Source organism: Triturus cristatus, chromosome 4_1, assembly GCF_964204655.1.
Source record: "Triturus cristatus chromosome 4_1, aTriCri1.1, whole genome shotgun sequence".
In the NCBI taxonomy this organism is placed as follows: domain Eukaryota; kingdom Metazoa; phylum Chordata; class Amphibia; order Caudata; family Salamandridae; genus Triturus; species Triturus cristatus.
In genome coordinates this window covers 173,880,940-173,897,048 of record NC_140585.1, presented here as the reverse complement: position 1 = coordinate 173,897,048, position 16,109 = coordinate 173,880,940, and the positions used below count along the sequence as shown (strand labels likewise).

At 44.2% G+C, this 16,109-nt stretch overlaps 1 protein-coding gene across 6 annotated transcripts in view; it reads right to left on the bottom strand.

The window, feature by feature from the left end:
• The window catches only part of LOC146853832 (membrane-spanning 4-domains subfamily A member 4A-like), a 242,673-nt gene that overhangs the window by 19,542 nt on the left and 207,022 nt on the right, over positions 1 to 16,109 (bottom strand). For all 6 annotated transcript variants that reach the window (XM_085650405.1, XM_085650409.1, XM_085650404.1 and 3 more), the window contains one exon: positions 7,529 to 7,654. In XM_085650405.1, the coding sequence (XP_085506531.1) occupies positions 7,529 to 7,654 (126 nt within the window). The remainder of the gene's footprint in view (positions 1 to 7,528; positions 7,655 to 16,109) is intronic.

Below are 16,109 nucleotides of genomic sequence, written 5' to 3'. Positions count from 1 at the left end.
CAAGCACAAATGACAGTCAAAACAGGGAAAACACTCGCAACGGCGGCAGCCGGCAACGAGGCAGTAGCGAGGCAGAGGGCAGGCAGGGGCACACGCAGCAGCTGGTGGCCGTGCGGCGCGGGGGTGTCCCACAAGTGGGTCACACTCACCTGCGTGCACGGTCGCCATTTAAGGCCAAGTGCGCGGGTGGGCGGGTCAGCTGGGAGGCGGGAGCGGGGAGGGATACAGAAGACAAAAGGGGCGGGGAGTAATCAGCAGCAGCAAAGGCAGTGAAAAGTAAGTCACATCTACTTCCCCCACTTGCTGGTTCTTTTCCCCATTTACTCTCTGCCCTTGCACTCCCTTGGTCAAGACTGAACCTTTCAGTCCACCCCGCCTGCCAACCCTGGCACCATGCCAAACTCAAACTGAATTCAATTTTAACCAGCCATCTAAATTCGGTCGGGCTGAGCTTGGCATATTGTGACGTGAGGGGCGGATCGGAATGCAGCACTAAGGCGAGGCCCTAGGAGCTTAGGGACACTGCCGGCGGGTTCGGAGGCAGCCTTGATTTAGTCCAGTGTGGCCTGCACTATCCCGATGCTAACTGCCTGACTACCTACCAGCTTTACCCTTTTCCACTCTGCCTCTCAGTGGCTACAGTCAACACTTAGGGGAGTCCAAATTGTCGACTGCATGTTCCATGATGCAAAGGTATGATGTAGTGTCCGGCCACACCCTTTTCCCTCCCAAACTGATTTTCAAGATCTCCTCTACCATTTATCACACGTTCCTGATGTTTCTTTTTGTAAAAACTGCATATATATATAGAGCAGTCTGATTTTTGTCTCTTCCAGGAGACATGGTTATTAAAACCACCACACAAACAAGGGTTTAAAACCTTTTATTTGAATGCAGATCCCTCACAGCATGGGAGATCATCGGGAGGACTGGTTATATGGGCAAAAATCACCTTAAATACAAACATACATGTTTATATTATCGACTCTCATGACATACTCTGAATTAAAACATTTATAAACAATCAAAAACCATTACATCTTTTTAATATTTAAAATAGGCTGAAGAAAAGCAAATACTGAATCAGAGATTGTTAGGTCCCTGAACAACATTTAAAAAACTATCGATCCTGGTGTTACAATTGTCGAAGGAGGAGACCTCAATTGTACCTATGAACCCCTAATAGGGCTGGATGAAATTACTGAAGTAGAGGATCTGACAAGAGGAATTACTCAATTGGAAGCAGATAATTATGTACCATGCACAACTGCAACCATGCAATTAGCATATTTTACACTACAGCATGGCTAAGGGCTTGCAAGGGTAGGGATAAGGATGGAAACACCAGTATACCGCCTCTATATACATTTAGAAGGGGAAAAGTCCGCTCAAGAATGTATTATATTTTGCACAGTATAACGACATGGAAAAAAATCAACAGTTTTAAAATAGACAGGGAAAGAGAAGAAAGCGATCACTGTTCCTCGTGCCGGGAATGGACAGGAATTAAGAGAGGAGGAAAAATGGTTGGCTCAGATTCCCTGATTAATCAACCAATGATAGAGGATAACCGAAGATCACTAAAATAGCCCCATGCCATGAAAAGCACAGATACTATGACTAACATCTACAATATGTTTCCTGAGGTACTTGAGGAACTCTACAAAAGCAGCCCTACACCAGCCTTGGTTAAAACCACCCATTAAAATCTTAGGGGCATATTATCAAGACAGGCGATAAAATGATCGGCGCTTTAAAACGGCGATAATGGGCTTGATAATATGCTTTACGGAATTCTAATTGAAGCTCAGGTTAGATGTCCTTCACATCTAACATGGGCTTCAATTGGAATTCCATAGAGCATATTATCAAGCCCATTATCGCCATTTTAGCAGTAGTTTTCTGCCGCTAAAGAGGTGATAATTTTATCTCCCGTCTTGATAATGTGCCATTGTTTCAGAGCTAAGACCAAGAAGCGAGGAGAATAGGCCCATCTAACCCATGGTATGCAGACAAATGCAAAGAAGCCAAAACATTTCTCCTTTATAGTCCTAAGAGTGGGAATGCACTTTTGGTAAAAGAAGTAAGCGCCGATTACAAAAGAATTTACTGAATGCACAAAAACCCTGGGAGGATACAAATTGGTGCGTCCTACTACAAGCAGCTAAATTGAAGAATTCTGCTTTATTGTTGAAAATAATAGCTCATGAAAATAAGGATCTAGTCTCCCATATGCAGCACTGTGTTGACCCAGTCACTTGGACCAGGCACTCTTACTAATCTTTATGCAGCCTCCACCCACCTAGAGCATGATGAACAAATATCTCTGGATACCAGAAATGACAGAAACGATGGACAGGTATTCTACTTTAGCTTGCCAGCTACAGAGTGGTCTATTGAGGAAAAAAAAAAACTAGGAAAAGCGCCTGGTTTGAACAAGGAAGTATGGATCCCCTATGTGAATATACTGAGCAATGCAGTTGCCTCTGGGGCACGGGTCCCTCCAATGTGGAATAGGTCAGAAATAGTACCAATCCACAAAAAAAGGAAATAAGTGTGAGCCTGGGAATTATATGCCAATAAGCCTTATAGAAGTGATGCAAAAAATGAATGCCTGCCAAATTCTGGATAGATTGAATGACTGGATCCATGAATATAAAATACTTTCACCCTTTCAAGCAGGGTTCAGGTCTCGTAGTACCACTGAACAGGCTTTTAGACTCCTGTGCATGCTATTAAAATATACAAAGCTTATGGAGGACATATTTACATAGCATTCATACATCTAAAGGCAGCATTCGATTACGTCCCAAGAGAACTATTGCGGACAACTCAGGGTGTCCCAGAAGAGATTCTAACCCAGATAATTAGGCTACACTAGAAAGATTTTGCCAGGGTACGTTGAGGTCAACAAGGTAATCTTACAGAACATATCCCTATTAGGAGGGGAGTGAGACAGGGCTGTGTGATGGCACCAACCCTGTTCTCGCTCTATATCAATGATGTCTGGGATCATTTAAAACAATGCGACCATGACTCCCCTAAGATCTGTGGAAATCCGGGCCCTGCTTTACTTTTAAGAGGCGACATCTTGTTTTCCCACACACCTAAAGGACTCCAAAATTTACTTGGCAGTTTCCATACCTACTGCACAAAGAAGGAATTAGAAATTGATATAAGTAAAACAAAATATATGACTGTGAATAGGTCATTCAAGATAAATGTGAGAATGGGGGAACAAAAATTGTAGCATGTGAACAACTTTAAATATTTGGGCCTAATAATAAATTCCAGATTATTATGAGTACCCCAAATAAGCCAGGATAAGATGACCCTTTTGCAAAATTCTAGGCCAATAATGAACCAGTATAATAAATCTGTCACCAAGGCAATAACACCAGCCTTGGAAATGTATAGACATAAGGCCCTGGCCGCAGCATTATATGGAGCAGTACTATGGGGTATAGATAAAGTAAAATCTCTTGCTACGCCGGAAAACCAGCTCATGAAAAGAGTCTTAGGTCTGACAGTTGGAGCACCACTGATCCCAATGTACCTTGACCTGAATAGCAAACAGATAGAACATATTGCGCCACCAAGATCTATCCTTTACTGGGTCAGAATATGGACCACGGAAGAATTGGGCCACTGTAGAGATGGTCTCAAGGAAATTTTAGAATCAGATGGAAATCAAATTCTCCCATGGCTGTGACATGTAAAAGCATGGCTTATCAAACTTGGCCTACCCCTATACTTAAATGAGCCACAAACATTACAATCCAGCTCAAAGAAACATCTTAAGTCAGTGTACTGGGAATATGTTGCAAATTCTCATTACAGCAACCCAAATTCAGGTGAATTAACAACTCAGGGGCATATTATCAAGCCAGGCGATAAAATTATCGCCGCTTTAGCGGCAGAAAACCGCCGGTAAAATGGCGATAATGGGATTGATAACATGCTCTATGGAATTCCAATTGAAGCCCATGTTAGATGTGAAGGACATCTAACCTGAGCTTCAATTGGAATTCCATAGAACATATTATCAAGCCCATTATCGCCGTATTAGTGGCATTTTTCTGCCGCTAAAACAGCGATAATTTTATCGCCTGGCTTGATAATATGCCCCTCAATTTCTTACTATAAAGCCAGTTTCCACTTTTAAAAACTTCCTAGATGAAATTCAACCTTATTTGGCGAAGATATTGCATATAAAATTTCACTATAGAATCCTTCAAATTAGATCTTATACTTTCAAATGGCTATTCATGAGATTGAGAGCTGCACCTTATGCACTTTAGATCAGGTAGAAAACACTGCATATTTTATTCTTTTGTACATCCTATAATACGTAAAGGAGTAAATGGATTAATCCATTATGTAAGAGCTTGGGCTACAGAAAATTGGAGGAAGCCCTGCGGGTACTTAAAAGTGATACAGCACCCCATATAATCTTCACTCTCAGTAGATATTTACTCGCAGTCAGTTTTTTGCGCAAGAAGATAGGGCTGAAATTATAATCCCTTCTATAGAGTGGATTATAAGGCATACTGTGGGCTAGGATGTGTATTTTATGTAACTTCTAATGCAAGCTCGTTGCACTACTTACAAAACAATGTAGTGTATTTTTAACTCGTTTATGCGCTACTTTATTGGCCTCTGGCTGAAATAAAGTATTTTTGTACAACTGAACCAATTGAGAAGTCAACAGACTCTGAATCCTGCCAACTACAGAGAGGAACTCATCGGAGATGCCCCCTTTTCCCTTCTTCTTTGGATTAGTGATGGAGCTATTGAATCTGATAATGCACAAGGAGGGGAGCAGCAGAATGATAAGACATGATGGTTATACATATTCAATATATTTGTATGCTTATTCGAAACTTATTTATGATACAGATGCACTCACATATATAAGGGATGTATTCAAATACTTACATGTGGGGCCATGTCAGGCCTACAAGTCCACACGACTACAGCTTGCTTGCTTCAAATCTGGACAGCCAATGAATTATAATCTGATTGTCCCCCTGATGCTCCACTTCAGTGAGAGGTGGCAATGTTCAGGTATTTGGGCATTCAAATATATCATGATGTATCCAGTTCCATAAAGGCAGATTGGACTTTGCATCAAAACCTATGTGTGTTTAAGCTGATCTGCCCACGTAACAGCCCAGTAATGCTCTCATGATGCAAAGCGATACAATGGCATGCAAAGTATTTTGGGGCACATTTCCAGAATTAAAAACTTTTGCACAGGAAAGTAAGTACGGTAAACAACTTTGTATCACTTCACTCTGATGCAGGAGCAACAGATCGCTAACATACGCTAGTGTCAACCTTAGTAAAAACATATTGACCAATAAAAACAACTCACATTTCTGAATCTGTGATACCAGCTGTAAATGATTTTGACTGAAGAATCCAACAAATATCTTGAATGAAAAAAATACTGTGACCCCCGATTACAAGCTTTGTGGGGATACCGCTCAGCCTGATAACGAGAGATCTGCTGTTAATGGATACAAAATTACCAGCTTCAGTAACAGCTGACCTGGATTTTCCTAGTGAGATTCAACACCAAGTAAACCTGGTTAAAGCAAGGGTCTGCTGGACAACAGCTTGAGGCAACAGCAATGCCCAACCTCAACTGGTAGTAAATGCATGCAGGCAGCAGCACTCAACACCCTTTCATTTCCAAACCTCACAGTTTACCAGAAAGATTTTAAAGTACTTGTGTGTGCTCCTTAGGACCATCTTTTCTTGCTCCACACTTAACACTCCAAGGGCCAGATGTACGACTGTTTTTAGCAGTCGCAAATAGGAAATCGGCCCGTTTGCGATCGATAAAAAGGGTTATAGTATGTAGCATACCTATAGGTTTGGCAAATCGCTATTAGGGAGGGGCATGAAAAGGGCGTCCCTTCCCAATAGCGAGTCGCAGGGGGATGCAAGACTGTTTTGCGACTGGAAATTTGGTCGCAAAACAATTGCATATACCACCAATTTCAAATTGGTGGTAAGCCAGTCGCAAACGGGAAGGGGTGCCCAGGGTACCCCTTCCACAGTGAAAAGGTTTTTAAGAGCGTGCAGTGGTCCCACTTTTAGATGCATCCCATTTTCCTTCGAGGAAAAACAGGCTGCATTTCAACCAAAATAAACTGCTTTATTGAAAAAGCAGTCACAGACATGGTGGTCTGCTGACCCCAGCAGGTCAACATCGTTGTGAGTGCCAGCCATTCCCAATGGGTCGCAAAATACGACCTGCCTCATAAATATTAATGAGGCAGTTCCTTTGCGGCCCATTTGAGTATCACAAAGTGTCTGACACTGTGGTACATCAGTGTTTGCGACTCGCAATTTGCAAGTCACAAAAAAGTGCTCATTTTGAGTCACAAATACTAAGTCGTACATCTGGCACTGAATTACTTCTTTCCACAATATCATCAGACCTAGGGCCATATGTAGGTAGGCAAATTGCGATCGCAAATGCTGAAATTCGCCTAATTTCAGCGTTTGCAATCGCAATTTGGGCAATCTGCTATGTAGGAAACAACAACCCACATGCAAAATAAGGAATCGCAAAATTTGCGGTTCCTTATTTTGCAAATGCATTTAAGGAATCCCAAATTGCGAATCCTTAAATGCAATGTAGGAAGCACCCATGTTGTGCGATTTTAGCTTAAGGAATCGCAAATTACCACCAACTTCAGGTTGGTGGTAATTTGCGATTTCTTTTGATAATGCCGTTTTTTGCATTATTCAAAGTGCCATGTGGCGCACATACATGCCCTTAGGGCATGTATGTGTGCCACATGTACACCCATGCTTATTTCAGGGGTGCAACAGGGTGTCCTATTGACACCCTTGCAACCTTGAAATTGCATTCTCAATTTACGATTCTCTAATTGAGAATCGCAAATTGAGAATGTCTTCCTATTCATTCCTATGGGCCTTTTAGCCCATAGGCATGAATGGCAAGGTATTCCTTATTTGCGATTCTCAATTAGAGAATCGCAAATAAGGAATAGGTGGGATTTGCAAAATATTCTGCTAATCCTACCTACATTGCGTTTTGCAATTCTCTAATTGCGATTCCCTAAAAATTGCAATTCGAGAATCGCAAAACACACTACCTACATATGGCCCTAACTTCTTAGTACTACAAAAATTTACTGTTTTAGAATGAGTGGCTGAGGAATTTTAGACCATATACCTAATCTCACTAATGCTGTCCAAAACCACAGGGTTGTCTACGACTACTAATCCTACAACCAAATCTGAAGGCCTGGCTCTTTCACTCTCTGCCCCATATATATCCTGCTCTCACTCAACCACGAAAAGACAGCATGTATAGTAATAATGACTTCTACAAATCTTTTTTACATTTAAAAGAAGTACCTTTGGAGACAATAGTGTTGTTCTAGAAATGACCTGCTTTTCTTTGGACACTTCTTTATGGGAAACTGACAAAAAATGCATTAATATTTAGAAAGATGAGATTGTATCATCAGAGGTTACTGGTTACCTGAGTTTCCGCTGTGTTGCCAGAGCAACAGACTGACTTGCATCCAAAGACTGAGGTGGAAAATGCTATGCAGAACTCCAGTACTGAGAGAATGAGTATCACAGAAACCATGCCTTCTCGGACACTCTAAAATTGAATACAAAATTAGAATTATGACAGACAAAACAAAGGAAATCACATCAACGTTGTGTATCATACCCCATGTAAGTAGACTGTGGGTTTTTCCCACATGAAATGCATCGGGCTTGTATTTATGAAGCCTTCGCGTTGTCTTTGCGTCACCCAGAGCAGCGCTGGGACAATGCAAAGGCTTCAGCAATATTTTCAAAGCCCCTCAAGGCCTGATTTGTGTTGCCTTGCGTAATTTTGTGAAGAAATGAAACTCAAAGCAGCGACTTGCACTCTGTTGAGTTACATTTAAGCTTCGGTGGAGGATGGGCAGCATTCCCATGCAGCCACCCATGGCTTTTGGTGTATTCTCAAATTTACAAAGACTTGTAGACCTGGGAATGCATCAAATGCTATTCCTTCCGAAGTGAGGTGTAACGAGGAGAAATATATTTATTTCTCCTCAACATTTCCTTTTCCCATGTGCAGCACACATAGACAGAGGAAAATGCCTCTAATTATTGTTTTGTGCAGAAAGGTGATCCTTCTTGAACAAAAGCAATCCTGCCTGTAATGCAGGCACCCATGCAAAATGGAACAAGGGTGCCTGCATTATCCCTTTGTTGAACACAGTTCTTCAGCACTAGAAGGCAACAAACCTGCTCCATATCTTACTAGATGGCACAAACCCCTGATTGATTGATATATAGTACTTTTTTATCTTAATTACTAAACTGGACAAATACATATAAATAGGGTATCCCATGTATAGTGAAATTTCCTGTCACTCTGTGGAGTTTATATACTTGTGGTCTTAAGTTACAATTTACGTGAAGTGTTTTCCTGTACTCTTGTATTAATAAAATTTTTGGGGATGCACGAGCCCACACAGAACAGTTTCTCTTCTGTGTTTCAGAGTGTAATGTTTTTTCAGCTCCTTTCATGTTCCAATCTGTACATTCAATGCGATTCAGAATGTAAGAAAGTGCGGTATACCAGTCAGAGGATTCCTATATAAATAGGAGGCAGAGTAATATCTCCAATAAATGTTGGTATTGAGAGGTACGGAAACTTATGTAGCCCCTAAAAACAGTGGGTGCATCTATGGTGAAATGAAAAGGCATTTTTGTATAGCGCACGCACACTCCAAGGAGTGTTTCAGCACTGAACATACGAAAAGCTGCCATCTGCAAAAAAGTGAACGTTTGTTTGGTGGAACAAACAGGTTTTTTGCCTTTTCCTGAAAACCGGTAGCTCACAGGTGGTACAGGGTTCCCTGGGAAGTTTATTCCATGCCTTTGAACCAAGACACATGAATGTTCTACCACCAGTTTTAGCCCGGCAAATTTTAGGGATTCTGTCTAAGTAGCTGTGTGCACACCGTAGACCTCTTGGGGGGCATACACACATATTCTCCTCCTCAGATAGACAGCTCCTTTCAGTCTGGAGCCAGGGCTGGGAAGGGAGGACCTCTGTACATTTCAAAGCCCCTCTTTCAAGTCACCTCCACTTCAAAGGCACGCCTGGGTATTAGTACTGTGTCTCTGACCCCACGAAATGAGACACTTCTGGACCTGTAAAGAAACTCTGCCAGGAGGAAGGACTGCTGTCCAGCTACAAGAGCTGCCACTCTGCTGGACTGCTGCTCTGAAATAACTGCTTTTCTGCTGTGCTGCCCCGCTACCCTCTGCACCTGCTGAGGAAGAACTGGACCCTTGCTTGAACCCAGAGTAATTTCTTAGGGCATGCTGGCATGACTCTTGTTATGAGACTCAGATATCAAAGTCTCACCTCCTGTGCCAGGTCCATTGGTAGTGGATATAGGTGGTTGCTCCAGTGAAACCAATGTATTGGCTGGTGCATGGAGCAGAATCAATGCATTGCCGCTGCTGCAGCAACAAAACCAGAGCAACGCCTCCAGAACCGATGCATTGTAACCACTGTATTGCCACCGCTGCAGTGAAAGAACATCGACACATCCCCTCAACTGGGTGGAGAAAACGATGCATCAGCTTCAGAACCAATGCATCTCGGCTTTGGCCCATCATCTTCAGAACCGGCGCATTGCCATTATTGCGTGCATCACCTAGACTGCAAGATAGACACCAATGCATCGCTCGGCTGCACCTGCATCTCGCTTGTGCACCCAGGTTCAAGTTATTTTGTTCAGCGTGGAGAAAACCTGCGCATCAGCTTTGGAACCAACACATCTCGGCTTCGGTCCATTGTCTTCAGAACCGGTGCATCGCCATCGTTGCGTGGAGAAAAGCAATGCATCCCTCGACTGCGAGATTGACACACATGCATCGCTCGGTTGCACCCCACATGTTACTGTTGGGACTAGGATTAAGGTATTTTGTGCAGCAGGCCTTCATCGCGGTTGGCCTGAACTCTTGACTTTGCCCTGGTCCAGCACAACCAGATTACCCCCATAGATGCTTATTGCTTCTAAGGGCTATTGACACTTTTAATCTTTAAAACTCATATCTTTACATTTAGTTATTGGATTTTTTCAATTTTGGTTGTTTTATTTATGAAATCATAATCTATTTTTCTAAACTGTTGGAGTATTTTTGTGATGTTTTCACTGTGTTACTGTACAAATACTTTACACATTGCCTCTTAAGTTAATCCTACCTGCTCTGTGCCAAGCTACCAGAGGGCGAGCATAGGTTAATTTCTAGTATGTTTCTGACTTACCCTGATTACTAGGATTGTGTTACCTGCTTGGACAGAGTGCATGCCACTGCCAACCAGAAACCCAATTTCTAACACTGCATGAATGAGCTGAAAATGAATAATAAATTCAGAGTTGTTCGGAGCAGCAGGCCCCAAATTATGTTTGACCCAGGGTCCTACAAAACCTTAGAATGTCCAGCCAGAGTATATTTAGAAAAAAAACCATTGTCCTTCTCCACTACCAACACCTTCAAGTGCTTTTCTTCTATGGTGACCCAATCTATAGGTTGCAGTCCCATAGTTCATTTGGGACTGCAGCCTGTTCCGAAGTATCAATTCACTGCTGATTCAGTGCTGGAGGCAGATTACACAGAAAAAGCGAGAAGAGTAGTTCTGCATTGAGCGCTATTTACTTAGCACAAACTGTCCGAGAGCCCACCTTGCCCTGTTTGTTTCAGTACCACATGGTGGTAGTGTTGTCCATGAACACTAACACTAGCCTTCCCTTGATGGAGGGTAGAAAGGCTTTCAAAGCTAGCAGGATCACCTGGTGCTCCAGTAGGTTGGTGTGGAGTCTGGATTCCGCCAGAGGCCTCTTTGCTCCAACTCTACCAGATGGCTGTCCCCATCCAAGTATTGACACATCTGTCACCACTGTCAGATCTGGTTTGAGACGGGTCTGCCATTGACCCAATCGCATTTCGTTAACCACTATTGCAGATCTTTTGCAGATTCCTCATGGATGTGGACCATGTTGGAAAGATTCCCCTGATGCTGTGCCCACTGCTATGTCACTACCCACTACAGAGCCCGCACATGCCAGCAGGCATATGTCACAAGCGGGATAAAGTAGGCCATAAGGTCCAGCAGCCTCAGAGTCAGTGTCACTAAAACCAGGGATAGAAGCTGAAACATCGGTATCATAGCCTCAATAACCTGGACACGCCATTCGGGAGGATAATCTCGAAACTGCCCCAGAACAGCTTCAATGAAAGGGAGGATCTGAGAGAGAGTCAAGTGTGACTTTGGAACATTGATAGTGACCCCCAGCGAGTAGAAGAGGTCCAACGTAGCCTGGAGATAGGAGACGACTGCCGGGGATGAGTCCGCCTTCAACAGTCAGTCATCGAGATAGGAAAAGACTAGTACCTGATCTCCACAAATGATCTCAAGCAACTGCTGTCACCTTGGTGAACACCCAAGAAGCTCTACTTACCTTATGTTAGGTTTTATTTACTTTTAAAGCGCATGAATACCCAGAGGTGTCTTGGCACTATCACTGCTAGAGAGATCAAGAGAAGCCCTTACTGATTACCACAAAGCCAGGTTGCTAGTGGTTTCCTGAAGAATAACAAATTGGTCATGGATTTCATATGTAGAGGTAGAGTTTTTCACACTTTAGCGGTGCAGATGACAAAGCTTCTTCCTCCTCAGGAGAATCATTTGAACTTGAGCTGCTTTTCAGATAGTTTAGGCCCATATTGTAAAGCGATTTATGGGCGATACATAGGGCCTTGGAACCTGTTGCTTGATTGCTAGCCAATGTAATTTTCGTTTAGCTTGATACAGATTGAAATTTATGGAGCCCTAAAAGCATGCATACTGCAGCCTTTTGCAGTATTTGGAGCTTATTCATGAATTGCTGTTGCATATTGAGGAAGAGTCCAATGCATTAGTCTAGCTTAGATAATACTAAAGCTGTCACTACTGTTTTCTGTGAATCAGGTGGTATTTTCATGTGCTTCATGCATGGCCCATTGTCATTTTCCCTACATTACAGTAGTTTTGCTCAATGTAGGCCTGGTTTCTTTTGCACATGTTACTGCAATAAACACGTTTGCGTGTGTGCCACATTGTATTGTCACACAGAACCTGTATATGTTTTCATTTGCTGTTCTTTTCCTGAGATTTAGTCCGAACACCAATGCCCCTGGTTATTCTCTCAAGTCAGGCACCAGCACCTAGACATAACACATGATTGCAGCTGCTGTTTGTGAGCAAACATGTCTTGTCATATAACTGAGGACAGGAGTTCTAAAAGCACACTCTGAGCAAAGATCCTGAAGCAAGATCACCGCGTCAGCTGAGATGTAGAATATCCATCTATGTATGCTAAGGTAAGGGGTCCACCACTAATGGCAGGGATCTTTGATATATAATAATTCAGCTTCAGTAGGAAGAGTGGGCGTTGGGCTGATCTGTCTTATAACATGACAGGGCTTTTTATTGTAAATGGCTTGTTAATCGTACTAGCAATATTTTTAGTATGCATTTGTGTTTTTTATTGTGGTGCAAATACTGCCTCATGCAGCACAATAGTTTAAATAAATATTATAAACTTCCTTTGTGTTTCTTGTTTATCGTATTGTGGACTAATACGAGTGAAAGAACGAAAGGGTGTATCCTGTTACCAAAATCCCTGAGAGGATCCAGAGTGTTGTGTTCTTGGGTGCCAATTCACTTGTTTATAGTAAACTCAGACATACGACGGAACGCAGGAAAGTAATTATTACGTTCCTCCGTATATCTAAGTTTACTACCCCCCCACGTTGCCCCTCCCTCACACCAGCCCACCACCCCGCAGCATGCCCTATGCGAGCCGCCATTGTGTAGATGGTGTTTTGTAACTACTGTGTATGCTGGTTAGTACAGCACATATAGAAGTTGCAAAACGTCATTATTTAAAATTAATGTGCAGGAAGGGACACATCCCTGCACATAAACAATCAATGGCATTTTGCGGTTTCCATGTGTGCTGCACAATGCAGCACACATGGAAACAGCAAAAACAAGGAGAAATTAAACATTTCTAATCGTTTCGCCAGGGTAAGGCCATGCTTTCCCTGGTCCAGGTTTTCCGTAGTCTTAATTTTGGCGCTGACCCATATTTACGCAACCCTTGTAAATATGGGGCAGCATTAAAATCAATGGGTGTTACGGTGCAATGCCCACAGTAACACCCATAGCCCTCCCCTTTCATGCTAAGCATAGCGTGAAAGTGTGCCTTATTTACAAGGCAGCATTAAGGCACGTTAAGTGGCTTAACGCTGCCTTGTAAAGAAACGCGTTACTTACCTGTAACAGCAGTTATCCAGTATTGGTGTCTTTCATAGATTCACATGCCTGAATCATTCCCCGTCGTCGAGACGGGAGCCTCCGGTACATAAAAAAGTAATGTCCTATAGACATACATAGAGAAAAATAGGCCTAAGGGCCTCCCCTTAGCCGCCTATCATAGTCCTTATGTAAAAAGGACCAAACTCCTAGAGCCAGCCAATCAGCTATCACCTCCCTCTAGAACCTTCCTGGCAGGAGCCTCAGTCCCTCAGATTTTCGTACGCACCAAGCTAGGTAGGCGTAATATAGTTAGAGAGAGGTGTGAGTCCTTCCAGGGGAGGCGGGAGGGTTGCATGTGAATCTATGAAAGACACCAATACTGGATAACTGCTGTTACAGGTAAGTAACGCGTTTCTTATCCAGTATTAGGGGTGTCTTTCATAGATTCACATGCCTGAATCAGAGTAGTTAGCAATACATTATGCACATTTCTGATGTAACATGCCATAAAGGTATTTGAGATAATACAGCATTATCATAACAGTTCGAAATATTGGCATACATCAAGATAGTAAAACAGTAAAGAATGTGCATACCAGGATGGCGGGATGTTGGAAGGCTCACCTCACTGGAATAGATGGCGAAGCACCGCCTGGCCCACTGCCGCATCCCTCGTAAGCTCGGCATCCAGGCAGTAGTGTCTGGAGAAGGTATGCGGTGACTTCCACGTCGCCGCTCTACAGATGTCCAAAATCGGCACTCCAGCGAACAGCGCTGCTGATGTGGACATCGCTCTGGTGGAGTGTGCTTCCACCCTGTCTCGCAACGGCCGTCCGGCCCCTTCATGGCAGAACGCTATTGCAGAAGAAATCCACCTTGAAATGCTCTGCTTTGTGAGAGGCATACCCAGCCTTGGTCTGCTGTAGGCCACGAATAGCTGCGAAGACTTTCTGAAGGTTTTTGTCTTGTCTATATAAAACTTAAGACACCGTTTGAGATCCAGAGAATGGAGCGTCCTCTCTGCTGCCGTGGTAGGGTTGGCAAAGAAGGAGCGTAGGACCACCGGCTCGTTGAGGTGAAAGTCTGAAGGCACTTTCGGTATGAACTTGGGATTTGTCCTCAGCACCACCCTGTCCTGTTTGAACTGCATGAAGGGCTCCTGAATGGAGAGAGCTTGCAACTCGCTGACTCTCCTGGCAGATGTGAGCGCAAGTAATAGAGCCGTTTTCCATGAGATGTACTTGATGGAGGCTCGGTGAATGGGCTCAAAGGGGTGCTTCATGAGTTGGTTAAGGACCAAGTTGAGGTGCCATGACGGTGGGACCCGTCGGGGCCTTGGAAAGGACCTATAAAGACCCTTAAGGAACTGTTTAACAAGTCTGCTGGACCAGAGAGACGGGCCTTGAAAAGTCCTGGTAAAACGTGAAATCGCCGCTAGATGCACCTTTATGGATGCATGCGCTAATCCGGACTGTGCCAAGTGCAGGAGATATGGCAATATCTGCTCCGGTGTGATATGAAGTGGTCTCAGGCCCTTCTCCGAGCACCAGACGCAGAAGCGCTTCCATTTGAGGGAGTAGGTTTTGTTGGTACTGTCAGCCCTCGCTTTTGCTAGCACATCCCTGCAGTCCTGCGGGATGTTCAAATGGCAGAACTCTGTGCTCAGGAGCCAGGCCGATAACCTGAGCGATTGGAGGTTCGGGTATTGCACCTGCCCGTTGGACATCGTCAGTAGGTTCGGGAGCTGTGTTAGACGAATCGGCGTCCTGATGGAGAGGCGATGAAGGTCCGAGAACCAGTGCTGCCTCGGCCAGTACGGGGCGATCAGAATTAGTGTACAGGGCTCCGCCTTCATTTTCCTGAGGACCCTGGGAATCATCGGGAACGGTGGAAAAGCGTACGCAAATACGCTGAACCAGCCTATGGAAAAGGCATTTCCGAGCGACTCCGGTTGGGGATGCCAGCTTGCGTAGCTTGGGCATTTGGCGTTCTCCCTGGTGGCAAACAGGTCGATTCTTGGGGCTCCCCATTCCGAGAATACGTGTGTTAGTGCACTCTCGTCGAGCTCCCATTCGTGGGAGAGAGATTTCTGCCTGCTTAGGGCGTCCGCAATGGTGTTGTCCTTTCCCGGGACGTAGTCCGCCCTGAGCGTAATCCCCTGGAGAACAAGCCAGTTCCAGATCTTCTGCGATTCGCGCGATAGCGTGAGCGAACGCGTTCCTCCCTGTTTGTTCAGGTAATGCATCGTCGTGGTGTTGTCCGTTCTGACGAGCACCTGAGAGTTCTGGATGCGTGGTAAAAAGGCCTGCAGAGCTAGATACACAGCCCTCAACTCCAGCAGATTTATATGGAGGCGTTGCTCCTGATCCGACCATTTGCCGCTGACTCTGAGGTCCTGAAGGACAGCTCCCCAACCCGCTAGAGATGCATCTGTGGTGATCACCAGTGGTGCTGCTGGCAGCAGGAACGGTAGTCCTCTCGAGAGGTTTCTGGTATCCTTCCACCACTCGAGACTCCTGGATATTTGCGGTGTTATGCTTATGATGTCCTCGAACGAACCTGCACTCTGAGTCCACTGGCTCGAAAGAGCCTCCTGCAGAGGGCGCATCCGCAGCCTGCAGTGAGGGATGAGTAGTATACAGGAAGACATCATCCCCAGGAGTGACTTGAAGGTGCGAACTCTCAGGGATTTCCTTGATTGCACCGTTTTGGCCAGGGATATGATCCTGTGTTCTCT